This window comes from Phycodurus eques, chromosome 14 (genome assembly GCF_024500275.1).
Source record: "Phycodurus eques isolate BA_2022a chromosome 14, UOR_Pequ_1.1, whole genome shotgun sequence".
NCBI lineage: Eukaryota > Metazoa > Chordata > Actinopteri > Syngnathiformes > Syngnathidae > Phycodurus > Phycodurus eques.
In genome coordinates, this window is record NC_084538.1 from 18,394,113 (window position 1) to 18,414,200 (window position 20,088).

General features: G+C 39.6%; 1 protein-coding gene across 1 annotated transcript in view; it reads left to right on the forward strand.

Annotated features, from left to right (window-relative positions):
- rbks (ribokinase) overlaps positions 1–20,088 on the forward strand; it is a 43,345-nt gene that overhangs the window by 7,436 nt on the left and 15,821 nt on the right. The window contains exons 3-7 of the mRNA XM_061695735.1: positions 6,701–6,833; positions 8,118–8,181; positions 9,389–9,451; positions 11,964–12,128; positions 19,866–19,957. Coding sequence (XP_061551719.1) covers positions 6,701–6,833; positions 8,118–8,181; positions 9,389–9,451; positions 11,964–12,128; positions 19,866–19,957 — 517 coding nt within the window. The remainder of the gene's footprint in view (positions 1–6,700; positions 6,834–8,117; positions 8,182–9,388; positions 9,452–11,963; positions 12,129–19,865; positions 19,958–20,088) is intronic.

Genomic DNA, 20,088 nt, shown 5'->3' on the forward strand with positions numbered 1-20,088 from the left:
AAATTGTGTGCCGGAGCGCAAATGGTACGCATCTTGATATTCATGCCAGCGCAAAGCTCGCTGCACGTCTTTGCCTGTTTGGCAGACTTGTCAGCGCCAAGCTGGGTGGTGTCAGCGCAACCAGGGTGTGTCATTTGGCTTCCACCCGGAGCATGTGACATTTTGATGACTGAGGACTATTTTCAGTGATGCATTTTTATTTTCGTGCAAGCGCAAGCTTCGCTGCACGTTGGCAGACACATCTGTCCCAAGGTGGGCGGTTTCAGCGCTATGAGGGTGTGCACTTGGAGATGTGCTTGGCGGAGTGACAAAATGGTGTCAGAAAGTCCATCTAAACTTAGACCTGCTCATACCACATCTAAGTTGTGGCGCGTGGATATAGCGTGATTTTGGTAAATCAGACAGACATGAGGTCCTCAGATGTGTGTGGTGGATGACAGATTTATTTAAACAGTGGGCATTCAAACCTCTTAATCATTATAGAAATCAATTCATTGAATGCATTATTCTAATTATCATCAATATTATATTTTTTAAATCCACATACTGGCCACCACACAACTATGGGGCCAACAATTGTTCACCAGCTCATTCCGTATATAGTAAGTGTATACCGGTAACGGTCAATGCTCCAGGGTATGCAATGACCCGCTTCATTAGGAGAGGATCGAACCTGGCTGTGGTGAGGCCCACACCCGCGCAGACGTCCCATTTTAAATGTGCTGGGGGTGCACCGGTCCACTAAAGTACCAAAAGCAAGTCTAGCACAAGTAATATTACAACAGTCAAACCACCCCATTTTAATGTGGGTTTGAATGGGATCATTGAAAATAAATAGAATAAATTTGTGGTAACGTTTTCATTTTTACTGTAGCTATACGCCCTAAAAGTGAGATAGGTAGGCTGTTCCAACATTTTAAATCATCACAATTTTTTTCCAGTAGAGGTACGTGATTAAAATTATTTAACTTTTTTGCAAAAATTTTACTGAGATGTTAACGCCTAGATATTTGATATTCCCTGTCGGAATAGGAGAGTTTGGATTTTGGTATGCAGGATTCCATGAGTTACTGTATTTAAGTCGCCCGCGGTTATCGCCACCTCATCCTCTATTTAATCAGGTTGTCTTTTGCCACACTGGCTTTTGCCACACTGGCTCCAATGCTCCACCATGCACCAATGCTCCACCATGCACGGATCCCCTTCTCCATACATGCAAGATCGTCATTGCGCCTAATTTAAAGGGAATGAATGATAAGACGCCTTGATTGGCAAAAAAAATTAAGTCTGCCTCATTTACGGCCACCGCAGACAGCCGCTTTTGTTAACTACACCGGCTGCACGCGTCTGCGAGATAATGACTACCTGGTGTAACCCGCCCCTCGCAGTGTTACGCCACTCTCCGGATTTGTGCTCGTCAGGAAAATAGAGCCATGAATGACTCAAAAGGATGGAAAAGTACATATCAAGGAGAAAATTAAAGGTGCTGTTGTAACAGGCTGCCAACTCACCCCTTTCATGACCATAACCTGTACAACTTAACTGAAGAAAACATGTAATTCCTTTGAGGAGAAAAAAAATGAAAAACATACAATTACCTGGTTGCAAAATTATGTTAACTCTCTCTTTTGGGGTAGGGTGTTTCAGTGTTGCACATGCATAAATGCTCCTAATGAGTCGGATTATGAGGGCAACTCCTGTGCACAGCCCGCTTGAGATCATTCCACAGATACTGAATTCGATCAGATTCACAGGGTTGGCACTGGGTCATGAAACCTTTTAGCCAATGTTGCTAAATAGTATAAAAATCTCCTAGCCACACTTATGTGCACTTAGCCACAGTAGCACATGTGTTTATGTGGCTAAACCTTTAGCCACGCTTATCCAGTCACTGCGAAGCCGATACATTTTTAACTATGTGGACCCAATTAAAACTACCTTGTCATCGTTCAGCATTAGGGCTGACTGCTTTGGGAAAATACTCTTAATACAGTTTTTTTAACAAATGTTGTGATTGTGATTTAGTCTGCAATTTTGGGGGGGCAGGGGGAGGAGTTTATCTTCAGCATTATTCACTCAACACAAGAACTAAATTATTCTATAGCATAGAAGATTTTACACTTGAGACGAGGTGAGTCCAGGGATATCATGGAAACAATGAGTCCCACCCCTGGAACAATGAGTCCCTGCAATTTATCATCACGGAATACAGATACAGTAATCCTCCTCTACCTCACGGTTCTTGCTTTGCAGTCCCGCTATATTGCAGATTTTCATTACATTTGTTATCCTATCCTTTATATTGTTTGTAAAATACTTTGTTATCTCTTGCTCTCTCTCAATATATCATATGTATTTAGGCCTGCAACAATAGCAAGTTTTTTAGAACGATATATTTTCCCAAAAACGTTCACGATAAACGATAGTATCGTTAAAGTTTTTTTTTTTTAATGCCACTGATATAATGATATTAGAGCATCATAAAGAATTGTACACATCTTACAAATTCTGCCCCAGTAGTCAAAGATATGAGCATAACTATTTAATGTTCTCTCATTTACTAAATAAAAGTAGGGCTGCATTTCACAATATGAGCAAGTAAATAAAAAGAGAAAGTTATGTGTTCAAATAAAGTGCTTAACTTCAGAAAAATAAAAAAGTTAGAATTTCCCCTTTTCGTTTTGACATCTGGACACAACAGTGAAGTCTCAAACAATGTCACCTATTTCAATTAAACAAATCTTTACAACTGAACCATTTTAGAGGTTATGTTTGTTCAAAACCTTTGTTTTGGTTCATAATCACGTTTCACATATATGCACTTTTAATAAGTGCTCCCAGTGGGAACTTCCCACTGAGAAGTACAAAAAAAAAAAAAAAAAAAGACAATGATCGTTCCATTTTAGGGGCCGTTAGCGCCAAATGTTCTCTTGCTTTATCTGTCATTTTCTGATCTTTCTCCATCTTTTACTCTTTTTTGGTTATAGTGTGGATCCATATGGGACTGTTTCTGGGTCCGGACACGGACTGCGGTCAGCCAGTTAGTGAACTGTTTTAAATCACCACGATCGCGTGAGCCAGAGCGAGCTGTTTAGCTCCTTAGCTCGCTAGCTAGTTAGGTCCCGGGATAGCGAACGTAATAAATGGTCAATTTTCCTAAAGTGTCCCAGTTTTGCGCTTCTACGGATCCAAAGTCGTTCACCCAGCGGCTTGCTGCGTCGTGAGCAACGCGCCGGGTGTTATTACGACAAGGACAATTTATCGAGTCCAGAAAAAAATCCTGTGTCTATTGTATTTATCGAACAACCCTCTGATTGGCTAGCACTAAGACAGGACTTGTACTCTTAGTGGATAACACACATATACACGCTCACACACACGCACGCACACAAATAGGTAAGCAATGGTGTGCATCTGGAGATGCAGATTGATCACTCTTTATGCGTCCCTGCTCATTTTTGTGCGTCTCAGATGCGGTATGCACATCAAACGAGATCCCTGAAAAAGTATAATGTCCATTGTATTTATTGAATGAATAACAAAAAGGCTGTTTTCTTTTTTCAGTTTTTTTCCTCCAGAAACAGATGTGGCTGAAAGTAGCCTATATTTAACTGCTGATTACTAAAGAACGGTGTAAGCTAGAGACAAACCTTTTTTTCTGATGAAAGAAACGAGTCAGACTTTCTGATAAGTAAAGGTGATGTACTCTGAGGACAGAATAAAGTAAATTTAAAACAATGAGTGATTTAATCATTTCAACACCTACAACACCTTTGATGATTATGGGATTGGAATGACTTTTCATCGACAAGCCCTCAGGCGTTGCAAGAGAAATTATTTTAGTAAAACTTTCTGTTTTGATTACAAAACGTATTAAATTATGAATTGGTAGTTTCATTAATTATTTTTGTCGGCAAGTGACCATGGTATGAGTGGGTTAATGCCCTTCGAGGAGTACAAGTATTTGGGATTAATGGGCAATGATACAGAATGACACACATCTATTTACTCAAATGTTACAAAATTATTTGAATTTTTTTACCGAGAAGGCTGTAAATTATAGTCTGGAAAAAGTATGGAATTTTGAAATCCCAAATACGTAGGGAACCAAAACGTATTTCGCGGTAATATGCTTCAATTAGGCGCCAAGCGGCATCGGACCTTATCTTCCCCGATACGACGCTCCCCGCAGCTGGGAAAGCCCCTGAGCCTGACTCCTTAGCTAGCAGCTGCTGGACGGCGGCTTTCCCGAGTTCGCATTCGCTGGCGAATTGAAGCATTTTATGAAGGGGGGTACTAACTAACCCACTAACACAGTTCACACACGGCAGAATGAGAGCACTCACCTTAACTTTTATCGGGAAGGACTTTTGACATGGGCGATTTTGATTTGCCAGCGTGACTAATGTGGGCAAAGTTCCCATCGCCACATCCTGTTTCAATTAGGCATTGGTGGGATGGGGAATGGGCAGCACAAACACTGGATTCAGGCCAGAGCTGATCTGGGACGGGGAAATTGGAAAGCCAAATCAGACTACAGATTGCAGATTGAGAACAATCTCTCCAACAGCAACCCCAGACAGGTGTGGTAGGCGGTCCAGCAGATCACCAATTTCAGGAGGCAGACAAACACACGCGCAAACTTGAACATCGTACAGGTTGAGAAGCTGAATACATTCTTTGTGCAGTTTTCAGCCACACCAATTGAATGCAATGGGTTAATTCTGAACACAGCCACTTCCGAACATATAAAAGTGTGTGCAACCACATTATCTCTGTTGTTTATTTTTATTTCCTCGCTTTAAAATCTGTAAATGTATTTTCAGTTGTTGTTGTACAGGTTATATATGTCATATTAATGGTGGAAAAAGCGTTGAAATTATTTACCTTAGTCTCATAACTTTGAACAGATTTTTTTATATCCCCTGTAGAAAAAACTAGTACCGCTACTTTGACATTAGCTATACTTAATCCATCACTTTAACTGTATATTCTGATTAATCGCAGTAAAACCCTCAACTCCCTCCATGTTTTTCAGGTTAGCATAGTCACTTGGGTTCCAAAGTCCAGTGTGGGTGTGCAAAACTGGAACCACTGGAGCACTTTGCAAACAGATACACACAACCACACGCACGTACACGCACAGACACGTGCACGCGCGTTTTGTCCATCAATTACATTAATGGGGTCAGACAAGAGAGAAACGAGCACTGTTTTTAAAGTCACAAAACACCTGCTTCGCTTCTGTGGGAAGAAAATGTACAGGGGTTGCGCTTGAGGCACTATTTGTTTAATTTTTGTCTACTGTTCAAATAGACAATAAAGTACAATTTGTGTTCTTGTAGCTTCATCTAAAATATTGGTTTAGCAGCCACTAGTGAAAAAAAAAAAGGACTTTCAGATAAGTATTCATATTTTTGTGCATTCTCTTTTTAGCATCTCCAACATTATTTTTGGTATATCACAATCTCTACCCTCTACTATGAAAGAGTTGAAAATCCCATGAGACTCCAAAAAGCATTCAGCATTTATTTTCAGAGCTTCTCACACAGTCATTAATATGCCAGATCTCATTTAGTATTTCTTGTTTGAGAGCAAAACTTCCTGAGGTCCCTATGTCACTGACAGGAAATTCTTTTCATATAGAATTTTCTCAGCTGGGCTCTCACAGTGGCTACACAGGTGGTAACAAGGAGCAGACTAGGTTGTGTGCATGTGTGTCAATGTTCTGCCTTTGTTCCATTTCCTTCTCACCACATTGCAGCCTTGCTGACCTCACATCCTGTTCTAACATTTGGCACTTTAGTGTTTTTACGCACCAATGCAAGAGCAGCATTTATAGCAGGGGTTGTCACTGTCTTAGTTACTGGAAATGCAGGAATTGAGTGAACTTACTGTAATACAGCACACCTGCCTCAAACAAACTTACCCACACATACTTACGTCTAAAGGAAAGTCCAGCAACACAGTGGAAAACAAGTTAATGACAACATTTTACCAACCACAGATTCTTTGGCTCTGTGGCACCATTGGCCTGAGGCCAAACCACAATGTCTTGACGCACAGCATGATACCAACTGTTGTCTCTTGCCCATATTACTCACCTTCTAGTCACGCTATGATTGGAGGAGGACAGACAGCTTTTCAGAACGGCACCTATGGCAAAATCAAAATTTGAGGAGCTCTTGTTGATGAGCGAGCTTTTGCTGGTGCTGCCAGTGTCAAGTTTCACATCCACTCAACTCTTTGCTTGTTGCATCGTTAGGCAAATTTGGACACACTCGCCTATGTAAAGTATATCTGACTGATTTCGCGGTACAATAGTGCTTTTAATGTGAAGGGGCACTTATAAAGTGAAATGTCTCATTTTGTATGACAAGTATAAACAGAACTGAAGGAAAAATAATACAATACAAAAATAACCCACTGCAGAGTGTAAAAAAAACCTTTGCTTATGCCAATTTCCCCAAAAATAATAATTAAGTTTGGAACTAGTTGGTCATGAAATATCTGCAGTGGACTATTTATTGGTTTAAGCACGGGATACACACTACTGTATGTCCCCACCATTCCAGTGAATGATACCCAGCGGATTTGAAGGCAATGTGAAGTAACTGTAATATTTGGGAAAAAGTTAAAAGCAAAAAAAAAAAAAAAAAAAAAGCAATTGCACTCAGTCCTTTTTTCTTTTTACTCCCAGCCAATCACAGAGGCTCCCTAAAGAAGGGGAAACCATCCACGGTCACAACTTCTTCATTGGCTTTGGAGGAAAAGGGGCCAACCAGTGCATACAAGCTGCAAGACTAGGGGCTAAAACCACAATGGTCGCCAAGGTATGTACAGTACTGTCCAACTGTACTGTGTGTCTAGATCACCACGGTAGTCATCTTGACATAGTAGAAAATTAAACAGTTGGACAGATTCCTAGCAGCGTTATTCATTTTGGATGAAGGTGCATTTACAGGAATTTATTTTTACCATTTGGGTCACGATGGCATGAGTGGAACTGTCCTCCCTCCCATAATCTTAATCACACTGCCCATCTGTTCGCCATCCTCCGTGAACCAGGCAGTAGTACCCTGCTAACTGCCAAACAGATGGACAGATCCAACACAAACATGACACTTTGCTATTTTTTACTTTTGTTAACAGTTTGGTCTGTGCTCCACTGTAACTTTGTAGTTATATACGGTTATTAAAGAATTTCAAAATCAACAAAATGGCGCCGTAAAACTTAGACTTCAATACTCTAACTGGAATCTGAGACAGTAACTGGATATACACTGTAACTATCTTATACGCTATTCATTGGACAGCTAGTCCACCAACTTTTTAACAACTCTCAAAACTTCATTTTACCGCATAAACTCTCCATGTCTCATTTTCTCTTGATCAATACCAGACTGCGTGCATACGCCACCCACTCTTGCACGCCTTCAAACAAGCCTATTCCCATACGACACAACCCCAAGTCTCCGATCAGTAAGCATAGTGTGGCCTTTCAACCCAAGCACTAAAGCACCGGCGCCCCACCTCTGTCAGAACAAAGAGGGCCGATCGATAACAACCCAGTGCAGGAGGAGCTCTCCGGGCATAGGGAAAACCCAAAAATAGACATCCTGGCTTATCAAAAACATCCAAGACAGAAGGCCATTCTTCAAAGAGAATGGGGCCAAGCAGCCAATACCAGCCCAACCCATCATCACAAACAGCTACAAGTACCCGTATTTTGGCATGTTTTTTGAAAAGCGTGGGTTCGAAGTAGGTGCCTCAGGCCAAGGTGGGGACCCCTTCCTCAACCGAAAGTAGCTACAGATGTGGACAGAAGAAAGGAAAATGAAGCGAGGTGGGCAAGAAGAGGCGTAAAGGCGGGGTAATCGTGTCTTCAAGGCTTGGCGCAGCTGGTCGTGTGTTTGCGCGTGTGTGCTCTTGTTGACTTTTGTGTGTTCGTTTTTGCTCATTTTCGGCGGCGGCACCATGCCAGTATGCTGGCAGGGCGCACAAAAATCTAACCCAACTGAGATTTAAGTATACACTTTTCAAACGTTGCCGCTAACCAAGTCTGACCCCGCTTGACACCTTCCTTGTTGTAATCGTTTTGTCTTCTATCTTTCTAGGTTGGTAAAGACTCCTTTGGAGAAAGTTATATACAGAATTTCAAGGACAATGGCGTGCACACAGGTAAGAAGGAGGGTTTCGTACCATCACATGCCAAATTTGTTTTCCCCAAGATAACATAAGAAGGCACGCTGTTTAGTTTGGAATATTATTTCTCCATACACTGAGTTTTTAGGTGCACTGAACGTTTCAATAGTTTAAAAAAATATGATGCTTGTAAAGTGAAATTACTTTTTAAAATTTTTTTTTAAATTACTTGTGTGCAAAGCATGCTATAAACCTACTCAGGCTAAAGTAGGAAAAACCTCCAATACAGTTCAGTGGCCAAACATCCTGAGCAACAGGTTATCAAAAGTAACACATTTGACCAACTTGCCTGCATATACAGTATATGGACAGCAAGCCAAACAAGTGTAAATTATTTTGGGACAAGCAAACTTGTTCCCGTCCAGTTACATTTGACGAAGCAATTAATCAATAATTGGTGTAGGTTAGCAAAGTTGAGGCCACGGTTACCAAATACGCAGCTGCATTTGTCACCCAAGTAGTTTTAAATAACAGTTTAAATAATGCTAACTGTGGAAGAAAATGCACTCAAATATAACAGTACTGTATTCTCTGTAAAAAAAAAAAATTAATCTCTAGGTGTACTGTATAAACTGTATATAAAATATCTGTCACAAAAGTCTACACATACTGTTTTTCCTACATATAACTTGGCCTGAAAATACAAAATGATAAAATACAACAGTACAGTTAGACGTAAGCAAATTTCATACAAATTACTCAATACACCTCTGTGCTCTATTGAGCACAATTTCAACTTTTCTACTGAGGCAAATGATGAACTTTCCAAACAATACGAGAAATGTGTGCTGGTTTTACACATTTGAAAACTAAATCATTCTTCTGTGAAGCCATTTTTATATTTTTAACTAGGCCTTAAACGCCAGCAGCTGCAAGAGAATTTAAAAAAAATTTTGTTTCAAAATATTTTTAAAAGCATATAAATGTTTAATTGCTGAGATTCTGTGTAATTTTTTTGTTTTATTTTATCATGACATAACATATAATAGTTTTTATTAATATCCTCCATAATTTTCTTCATCAATGATTCCACTGATTTACTGGTGGTTTAGGTTTTTACGATGGTATCATTTCAGGATCATATTGGAGTACTTTTTGCAGGTATAGAAACAAAGACAAAACGTTAGTATTGTGACAACATTACGATGAAGTATTGTTATCTCATCATTGCTCACTGTCTTAGGCTTTGTTGGACAGACCTCTGATGCAGCCACAGGCGTTGCCTCCATCATTGTCACCGATGCAGGTAAAGGCTTTTGAATCCGGTCCTCACCCCACAGCTGAGATCCTAAAAGCGCTTTGAATCAACTTTAAGCACACTCATTTCCCTGTGTGCGCACGGCACACGTTCTCAGTTTACTATAATTATCCAATACAATCCAATACACTCTCACACTTTCAAGTGCTGCAAGCATGCATATCAGTGTATTCTAATTTACTTATAACATGTCCACATGGAGAGTACCCTACTGTTAAAAAAAAAATATATATATATATATATATATATATATATATATATGTTGTTTTTTTTTTAAAGTCAAGTAATGTCAAAAATCGTGTGTGTTTGCTCCACGACCCTAGTGAGGATAGGCAGTACGGAAAATGGATGGATGGATGCTATGTGTTAGCAGTTGCATCCATTTCTCCTTTCTCAACAGCTAACAAAAAAAAATATTAGAATGTCACAGCTCAATTCGCCCTGTGTCAAATGCCGAAACACAAATGTTGCACTTAATCTTTTAACACATACATCTTAATCATTTCGATACATTGTGAGATGAGTTATCAGTCAGTTGTTAGCGCCAAACGCTGTGATTCTGGAACTGGAGATGTTCGAGGCAGGAGGTCACTGACCAATCTGTTCTCCATCATTGGCAATACCTGACATCTGCTTGATGATACTCTACAGCATCAGAAGATCTCTTTTCCCCAAGGACCCATTGAGCTACAATAAACAATCATTTAGGTCATCTTTTCATTCTATTCTTTATACATTTATATAACTCCTTTATACTGTGTATAAGGATACACTCCATACATTGTCCATATTTATCCTTTTCTCTCGACAGTTTCTCTTCCGCATGTCCTATTTAAAGTCGCAGCTTCATATTTGTTGGATATTATAATTAGTGTTATCACTCTGAAAATGCATTGTCTCAACTTTACTATTATACTAAATCATATTTACTGGTATTTCTGCATGTATTAATGTGTAAAGATTATCTGATGTGTTTTGCTCGTTGAAAGTGGCTTGCTCTGGCCAACTTGCCAATGTTATTGTGAAATCTGAAAAATCGCACCAAGAAAATCTAACATCCATATGCACGTACTGAGAGCATTGCAGCCAACAGAAATACTACTACGGAAGGAAGCGACTAGACTGTTGGGAATTAATTAATACAATTTCATGTAACAAATTTAAAATTTAGGTTGTTAATGTCCATGCTTCTGATAGAATATCAGAGATGGCACTGATGGCCCACCACTAGTTAATATGGGTCTCTCTGCAGTATTGTGTAAAAGTCCAGCCCAGCACAACGGAATTGTTGAAATTTTTGCGGATTTATTAAAAAAGAAAAACTGAAATATCACACAACCATAAGTTGCCTCGTCAAATGCAACTGGTCGGGAACAAGTTTTTCACACCTGGATTTGGGGACCCTCTGTCATTCCTCCTTGCAGATCCTCTCCAGTTCTGTCAGGTTGGATGGTGAACGTTGGTGGGCAGCCATTTTCCGGTCTCTCCAGAGATGCTCAATTGGGTTGAAGTCAGGACTCTGGCTGGGCCATTCAAGAACAGTCACGGAGTTGTTCTGAAGCCAATCCTCCGTTATTTTAGCTGTGTGCTTCGGGTCACTGTCTTGTTGGAAAGTGAACCTTCGGTCCAGTCTGAGGTCCTGAGCACAATCCTGACTGAGCTCTTCAGGCCGTTCCTTTGACCTCATGATTCTCACTTGCTCTGACATGCACTGTGAGCTGTAAGGTGTTATATAGACAGGTGTGTGGCTTTCCTAATCAAGTCCAATCAGTATAATCAAACACAGCTGGACTCCAATGAAGGTGTAGAACCATCTCAAGGATGATCAGAAGAAATGGACAGCACCTGAGTTAAATGTATGAATGTCACAGCAAAGGGTCTGAATACTTATGGCTGTGTGATATTTCAGTTGTTCTTTTTTAATAAATATGCATACATTTCAACAATTCCGTTTTTTTCTGTCAATATGGGGTGCTGTGTGTACATTAATGAGGGTAAAAAATGAACTTAAATGATTTTAGCAAATGGCTGCAATATAAGTAAGAGTGAAAAATTTAAGGGGGCCTGAATATTTTCTGTACCCACTGTAGTCCACCTTTAGCCAGAAGTCAACTGGGAGAGGTTCCAGCTCCGCATGATGCTAAAGAGAATAAGCATGATCGAAGATGGAAGTCCTGGAAATTAAAAATCATATTTCTGCATTTATCCATAAACAAGGACAATATTTCAAAACCTTGGACACTACAGTTATAATTGTAAAATACATGGAACTCATTAATTTGGAACTGAAACACGGATGGCCCGACACAGGAATGTCACTATACATATTGCTTACTTCCAAAACGAAATATAAAGTTGATTTACAGGACATCCATTGGATTTGACAACAAATGTGTGCATAGAAAATCATGTCAACACAATTTTTATGTCACGTAACTCAAATTTCAGAGTCTGGATACTCTCAGTCTTCCTCACAAATCCATGTGGTTGTCTACAACAGGTGAGAATGCCATTGTGATCGTGTCTGGTGCCAATATGCTGCTAAGCAAAGAGGAGCTTCAGGATGCTCTTTCAGCCATCAGTTCTGCAAAAGTACTGGTTTGCCAGCTTGAGATTGCCCCTCAAATATCTTTGCAAGCATTACGCATTGCTCAAGAGAATAAAGGTCAGTGGACATCTACTGAATAGACTCTTATATGATTTTAACTAGCTAAAAGTATTACCGTCTGAAAAGCGACACTTACTTTATTGGTCGGTGTCGTCAATGTGGTGGCGGGGAGCGGGTATTTGTGTTTAGCGACATGTATGGCAGTGTGTGGGGGGCAGGGGCTGGCTTACCTACGACAAGACTAAAATGAGCTCGTTTCAGCAAAACAAGAAATAATGTGTCAAAGATTACAAAAAAATCATAATAAAGTTAATAAGAAGTGTGTTCTAAATCTTGATGCTTGAGCTATTTGACAAAAGCATGTCACATAGCTGTTATTAAAGGACCTTTTTCTAACACTGTGAATATTGATACTTATTCCATGGTTCTGGACTTTAAAACCATGTCTCAGGAAAAAAATACCCTCACAATAGACTCAGTAGTAATTGTAGGCTTATTTTCTGATGCCATTTGATTTCCAGCCAAAATTTTGGCCTGGCCACATTTAGGTCGAAAAATTGAAAATCATTTTTACTATTTGTGTGTACCCACCTTTAAATATAGGCCGCTTAAGACACCTGGGAACTGTTTTAAATTATGAAAAAAATGCATAGTATATCTTCCTTGATATACAGTAACTATTTTATTTCTAACCACATCTGACATGTACAAATGCGTACTTCAATCACACCACCAGAGTACTTGTTTGTTTTCCTGTGTCTACTTCCTCCTTGTCATGGTGACCAGGTTACAGAATTTGTCATCTTTAAGAGCATCCTATTATTAGAAACCTTCGGCATCATTAAGACGTCTGGGGAGCTTCTCATCAGGGTCTGTCGCTAGTAATCGATCGCTGCACACTGCCAGAATGAAAACGTCACAGCCATAACTGTGTTGCAGATGGGATACCCAGATGGCCTCGCTGAACGCTTCCCTCTTTTACTGAGCTCCCTCTCTCGTACCATACCACGTGATTAAACCGACCATGTGGCAGAGAGAGACGAACCGAGCGAACGAATCTTGGCAAAGATGCCACCTCGACGTTGTGGCACCAAGGCATCGCGTAAATGGAATTCTCTGCAGAGAACCAGTGTTAATGGGTTTGGCGCTGAAGGATAAAGTACTGCTCAAATTACGCAAATGTCAGTCGCTGAGGGCAACATGTACTGTTCTGTAAATGCCAGCTCTCAGAAACACTTGTCAAGATAACCTATTAATAAGTCTTTACTTTGGAAAAATCATGCATGCTGTTTAATTAGATATTGGCATGAATTGAATCCAGAGAACTGCAGAACTCTGTAGGTTCTCTTTCTTTCTGTGCCTTCAACCTGTCTTCTTCCTGCACTTTCTTCCCTTTGTATTTCTCAACATCACATCTAATTGGAGGCACTTAAAACGCTTTTACGTACTTGATGATGACTCACTCGTTGTGTACTAGCCACCTTCCTGTTTCCATATTGTATTTTTCTTAAATCAACAAGTGTCTTTTTTTTTTTTTTTTTTTAACCACTCGAAGCTTTTCTCAGTATTATTTGCCACACCTCCAGCACAACCTTTGACACATGCAGAGTAGAATCTACCAGACATGACTCAGTTTGTGTGCCTCCCAGAATTTCAACATCTGTGTCAGCAACTGGGCTGCTCTGTTTACGTGCTAAAGTTGATGTGGTTGCACTGAGATTGGAGAGTAAATGAGAGCAACTTGAAAACAACATGCTCCCTAATCTGTCAGCATCAGCTAGGAAGATTTTGTCTTGTATCTGTGTATTTGGGATTTCACAAAATCCATTCTTGCCTGCATATTGATTAGCTTCCATCCTTAGCAGTCTCTCAGTTGCTTATTACATGCACACTTCATGAGCGCCAGGCTCATTTCTTTTCCATCAGCACTGGAAATATCACGCTTGGCGCAAACACTGTGATCACGGCACAGATGGAAGATACAGGAACAGATAGAGGAAGATAACATTTTTACACCCTCCTTTGTTTAGTTCATGGTTTCAAACAAATTACAAAACTATAAACAACATGAGGATACATTATGAGTAAGTAATATTACATGACTGTGATATTCACAGCTATTACTGTAGTTTGCACATGCGTCACTTCAAAAAGATGCAGCGATTCCACATTTTAACAATATTATCAAGCTCACATTACCAATGTTCATGTTTTAGAATTTGATGCTATAATATGTAACATTTCTACAATTAATTTTTGTTTTTTTAATAATTATAGTACCTACTGTCAGTGGTTATAGAAGACTTTTTATGCTTTCTTTTTGCAAATTAAAACCGTTCCCAGTTGTCTTAATAGCATGTCTGGGATGCTTTCATCAAGATACCCCAATGATCAAGAATTATATATGCATATACACCATTATGCAACATCTATATACCATCTTTCTTGTCTTAATCAAGCCGTTTTAGGAGCCAACCATTTCAGGCAGTGAGAGCCCTCATAATGCCCCATACACTGCTGGGCCAATGACGGGTCTGGCTTTCATTAGAATGACAAACAGTAGGCTGGATCTCGCTGGCATCCTCCTCTTTTTCTCTTCCGCCTCACTCTACAGCGATTTTTTTGTGGCAGCTAGCTGCTTACTTCTAGTTGTGTGCAAAACAAGTGAGTGCCCTTTGCTAAAAGAAAGCATTTTAACTCCTAGAGACAACGTTGCACTCTGTGCATGTGGCACATGGGCCCATCACCAAACACAAATACCCCTCGTTTCCTGCATTTTTTCACAAAACCAATCAAGTGCCGCTGAACATTTCAGTCATCAGCCACTCAAACAAATTTATACTCAGCAGTTTAAAAAATTACAGGGTGTCTTCGACAGTACCGAGGTTATGAATGGCAGGCAATGAACTAATTTGCGTAGTGGTGTAAGAATACATGGTCACATGACACAAGAAAGCACCATCAGTTAAAGCCTTACTGTTTTTTATTGGATTCTTTTATATTTATCCAGTATTTTTTTTTATACAAATAGCTAACATAATTATGACTTTACTACTGTGTTACTGTACATTAATGATAGACTGAAGTGCACGGTCGACTTACACACTGTAGATAAGAAAAAAAACTGAGGAACCCCTGTTCAGTGAAATATTCATTTGGAAGATTACATTATTTTGACTTTCCTAAAAAGAAGAGACCAGTGCCCTTCATCCACCCATTTTCCGTACCGCTTATCCTCATCAGGGTCACGGGCGTGCTGGAGCCTATCTCAGCTATCTTCGGGCGAGAGCCGGGGTACACCCTAAACTGGCCGCCAGCCAATCGCAGGGCACATACTGTATAAACAAACAACCATTCATACTTTAGAGTCTTCGAATAACCTACCATGCATGCTTTTTGGGATGTGGGAGGAAACCGGAGTACCCGGAGAAAACCCACATAGGCACAGGGAGAATATGCAAACTCCACACAGGCGAGGCCGGATTTGAACCCGGGTCCTCAGAACTGTGAGGCATATGTGCTAACCAGTCCACCACCATCCGCCAGATCAGTGCCAACACACGCTAAATTTTGTGCCCATATTTTGCGCAATTGTAATGTAACTCTTTATTTTTGTCGATGAACTTGTCATGTGCACCCTCAGTGTATTAATAAGGTGCTCTGAACTTGAACAACAGTCGAAAATGCGGGTCTCAGGGTGACAACAGTTGAGAACCACTGTTCTATGCCATTCCATGTAACAAAATACTCCCACAAATGTGGTTCACTGATGAGATTTGTCAATGCGCACTCAAAAATATTTTTCTAACAAATGAATTAAAAGGGTGGAATTTTGCAAAAATTTGTACGCACCATTGAAAGTATACCTAATTTTAGATTTAAAAAAAAACATCGAAGTAATTAACAGGAATTCAATCATAGGTAAGGGTAGTCATTGTCAAAATTCTCCAAATGTCTTCTTGTGTTTACTGAGAAATGGATAAAAAGCTTACTTTGGCGGCTTACTCAAATATGTTGAGCACTATAAATTCAGTTCAACTGTCAGAAGAGAACTCCAGACCTACATGTAATGTTGGAGCATTGAACGCCAATTCCTTTTATTTTTTTCAATAAACTGAAAACATTTGGGTTTGATGTCAAAAGTTCAATGAGCGTCAGGTTTTACAGTATTTCAAGGTATTTACATCTGGATCTGCCATACAATTTAGAAGATTAATTATAACAGAACACCAAATATGTAGGTGTAGAAATGTATTGGAACTGGTAAATGAGATTAAAATAGATAAAGTACATTATAGTGAATAGAAGCTTAATATTTATTTGCTATCTTTTGCATGCAATGACTCATCAAGCCTTTGACCCATTGACATCAAATATTGTATTGTAATACCAAATAACACCAGGGCTTTCCATTGTGAGACAGCGACATATTGCCAAGGTGCGGTCTACGTCTTCAGTGGGAAAACATTTCGATTTACTTCCTGGTTGACTGCGACGTCAGCACTTCCAAATAAGGGATGGTTTAACCCCTGTTGCCGTCAATGTTGCACTTTGACGCGGGGGCCTTTCACACTGAGCAAGTGCAGTGTGAAATGGCCTTTATTCTTTTTCTCATACTTTTCTCGGCTTTGAATGTAACATCTTTCAGTTGTTGTTGGGGGTGACTCCGTTCAGTGTAAAATACATGCTTTATGGGGCTTAAGTCTGGAGTTTGACTTGGCTAGTCTATTACCACTTGTTTCCACTGATGAACTCCTTTGGTGTTTTGGATCATTATCTTGCCACATGATGAAGTACCTCCTTATCAGTTTGTTTCCAAAGACTTCTGACTTTATTTTGCTGCTGCTGTTTTGCATTATGTAATCAGTGAAGCTAATGAGCCCATCCCCAAAGGATCCATTTAAGCCCAAGCCTATCTTTCTTAGTCCAAATTTGAGCTTTTTTAGCTTTTTTTGTCAAACATTTTTGTCAAACAAACCTTGTCGCAGAACATTTTAGGCTCAACTCTACTTTTTGGCAAATTCTACCCTGGCCTTCCTATTCTTCTTGCTAAGTGGTTTGCATCTTGTGGTTTAGCCTGTATACTTTTGTTCATTAAGTCTTCTGACAACTGGTGATTTGGATACCTTAACTCCTGCTCTCTGGAAGTTGCTGATGTCACTAACGGTTGTTTTAGGGTCTCTCTTTCCAATGCTCAACTGTTGTCAACTGGTATTGTTTTTCTTGGTTTTTACCTGTTACTTAGTCCACCAATGTTTTTTCTTCTTCTTCAGGAAATTACAGATGGATTTATTGTCTGTGGCTAAAGTTTGTGCAATCACTTTATTTGATTGTCCATCTTTTTTTTTTAGTTCCACAATTGGTTGGTTTTCACCCATAAAGTCTCCTGTTTTCATGATAGTTACACCTCTAATTAACATAAATGTAGCCTTTACAGGCAAAACCCAAATTTGATCATAACTAGGTATTGATTTGAATTTGACTGTGCATGTGATTCACATTGTATGGACGGAGGGCGCATTCAGCCAAACAAAAACAAAATGAAAACTTAATTTAAAAAAATAAGCAGTGTCAGGCAATTTTCTAAAATTGTGATCACGAATTCAGAGAAAGAACTATTACTTTCAAATTTTCATGCACTTAACTTTTTTAATGTCTATACAGAAGAACTGTCATTTTTTTTGTACTTCATATGGAGAAAGTAGTTATTATTGTGCAAAAGAACATTTTCATGTTTTATTGCTCAGGAATGTGAGGTGACATGAAAATAAATCTTTAAAAACTCAACAGGTACTCTCGGTTTAGTTCTACTTAATGAATCGCCACTTAAGTCAATATTGTATTGAAATTGAATTGAATCACAGCCTAAAGAATCAAAATCCAAAAAATCCAATACCTGTCCCTATACGTAGACATTCAGCGTTATTAGATTTTCATAATCAGTGTATGTAATGACACAGCTGGGCAACAAAACACACCTTTCAGTCACGTTCCAATACTTCTCATGTGAAAATGGATGGATGAAAGGATTCCAACAAAAGTACAACCTTCTAAGTTATGTATCCAATTCAGATGGAAATAAAAGCTGAAATGTTGATCTCTTAGGCCGTGATTGATCTTTTAATGTAAAACCCAAATGTTTACAGCGCACTCACTAATGGCCACACTGTTCCAATATTTTTGAATAGGTTGTATGTCGTGTGACATGATCACTGTGATTGTGTATGTTGAAATGGTAGCGTTTTTCCACTTTTACCCAACATCTGCCTCAAAGCGCCAGGTGGCCCAAGCCCAATGCAAACCCACGCTGATGCTCTCCAGTGTGCCCACACAAACACACACACATTCACAAACTGGGTACACACAGTTGAACAGAGCCGCCTTTGATATCACCATCCCGGAATATACATATCCCTAACACACACATGCACACACAGTTGCATGAGGCTTTATTTTGTATACAACGGTATAAGAATTAATCGCTTCGTCAAGCTGGGCTTATCCTCACACATACAAAGAAATCGTGCCATTAGATGCATTAATACTTGCTGCTCATGAATATGCATCAGACTGTGATATTCAAGACGTACAGATGATTCCAAAAATCTCTCTGCTGCGCTCTTGAACATAAACACAGAAAAGGTCACAACGCATCTCACTCACACATTGGCACGTCTACTATAAGTCGCTTCGTTGGACGTTTACACAGATTCACTCTGCCCTGCAATGCAAGGGTTACAGCGCCAGGATTCGAGATTGTTCCTCCTAGCCAGTTTCCAAGTATTTTTTTTCCAGTGCTAATTTAATCGTTTAAAAAGGTGCCTTTTTTATGGAAGCGTTTCCACTTGAGCTTTCTCCTGTACAGCAATCTGCAGTAGGTTATGATATGATGTTTTGTTCCATTTCAATTTTAATTTAGGTAATTCTAGACCTTGATAGTAAAGCACTGAAGGAGTAGAAATGACACTGACTGCACATATGTAAAATATCAAATATCAACCCAAAATGATTGTGTTATTTATATTAATGTACATTCTGGATCCATTGGCTGCTCATGTTTATGTTCAATATCGGCGCTACCGTAACTATCTCAAGCAATTCATTAGGAAACGTATCGATACCCCAAACGTATTAGGACACTGCTGAGGTCTTACTACTTTGAATGACTCAGCTTCCACTATGTAAACTTTGCTTCCGGAAAGGGTCACAAAAACATGTTGCATCTTGAGGTGTTACAAGAATTAAAATAGTCTGTGTATTAATACTGGCGTCACAGTGAACGACTGGTTAGCACGTGTGCCTCACAGTTCTGAGGACCCGGGTTCAAATCCGGCCTCGCTGGTGTGGCGTTTGCATGTTCTCCCCGTGCCTGCGTGGGTTTTCCCCGGGTACTCCGGTTTCCTCCCACATCACAAAAACATGCGTGGTAGGTTAATTGAAAAAAACTATAAATTTCCCATACGCGTAGATGTGAATGTGAATGGTTGTTCGGAATCAGAATCAGAATCATCTTTATTTGCCAAGTATGTCCAAAAAACACACAAGGAATTGGTCTCCGGTAGTTGGAGTTTGTTAGATTATATGTGCCCTGCGATTGGCTGACGACCAGTTCAGGGTGTACCCCGCCTCTCGCCCAGAGTCAGCTGGGACAGGCTCCAGCACGCCTTAGTAAGGATAAGCGGTTCAGAAAATGATGGATGTATATTAATACAATACAGCATCATGACCAAGAATTATCAACATGTGAGATAACATAATCAATAACATTGACTGCTGACTCATTTTTTGTTGCAGTTACAACAATATTCAACCCAGCGCCAGCTATCCCTGACTTGGATCCTGATTTCTATCGAGTCTCTGATGTGTTTTGCTGCAATGAGTCGGAGGTGATGAATCACATAAACACGAAGCTTATTATTATTTTCTTGTTTTTGTTTTGTTTTACAAGCAATTTGCAGTCATTATCCTTGGCCATTAATTGACAGTTAATTGAGAAACGTCCCCAAACTTTTTCAAT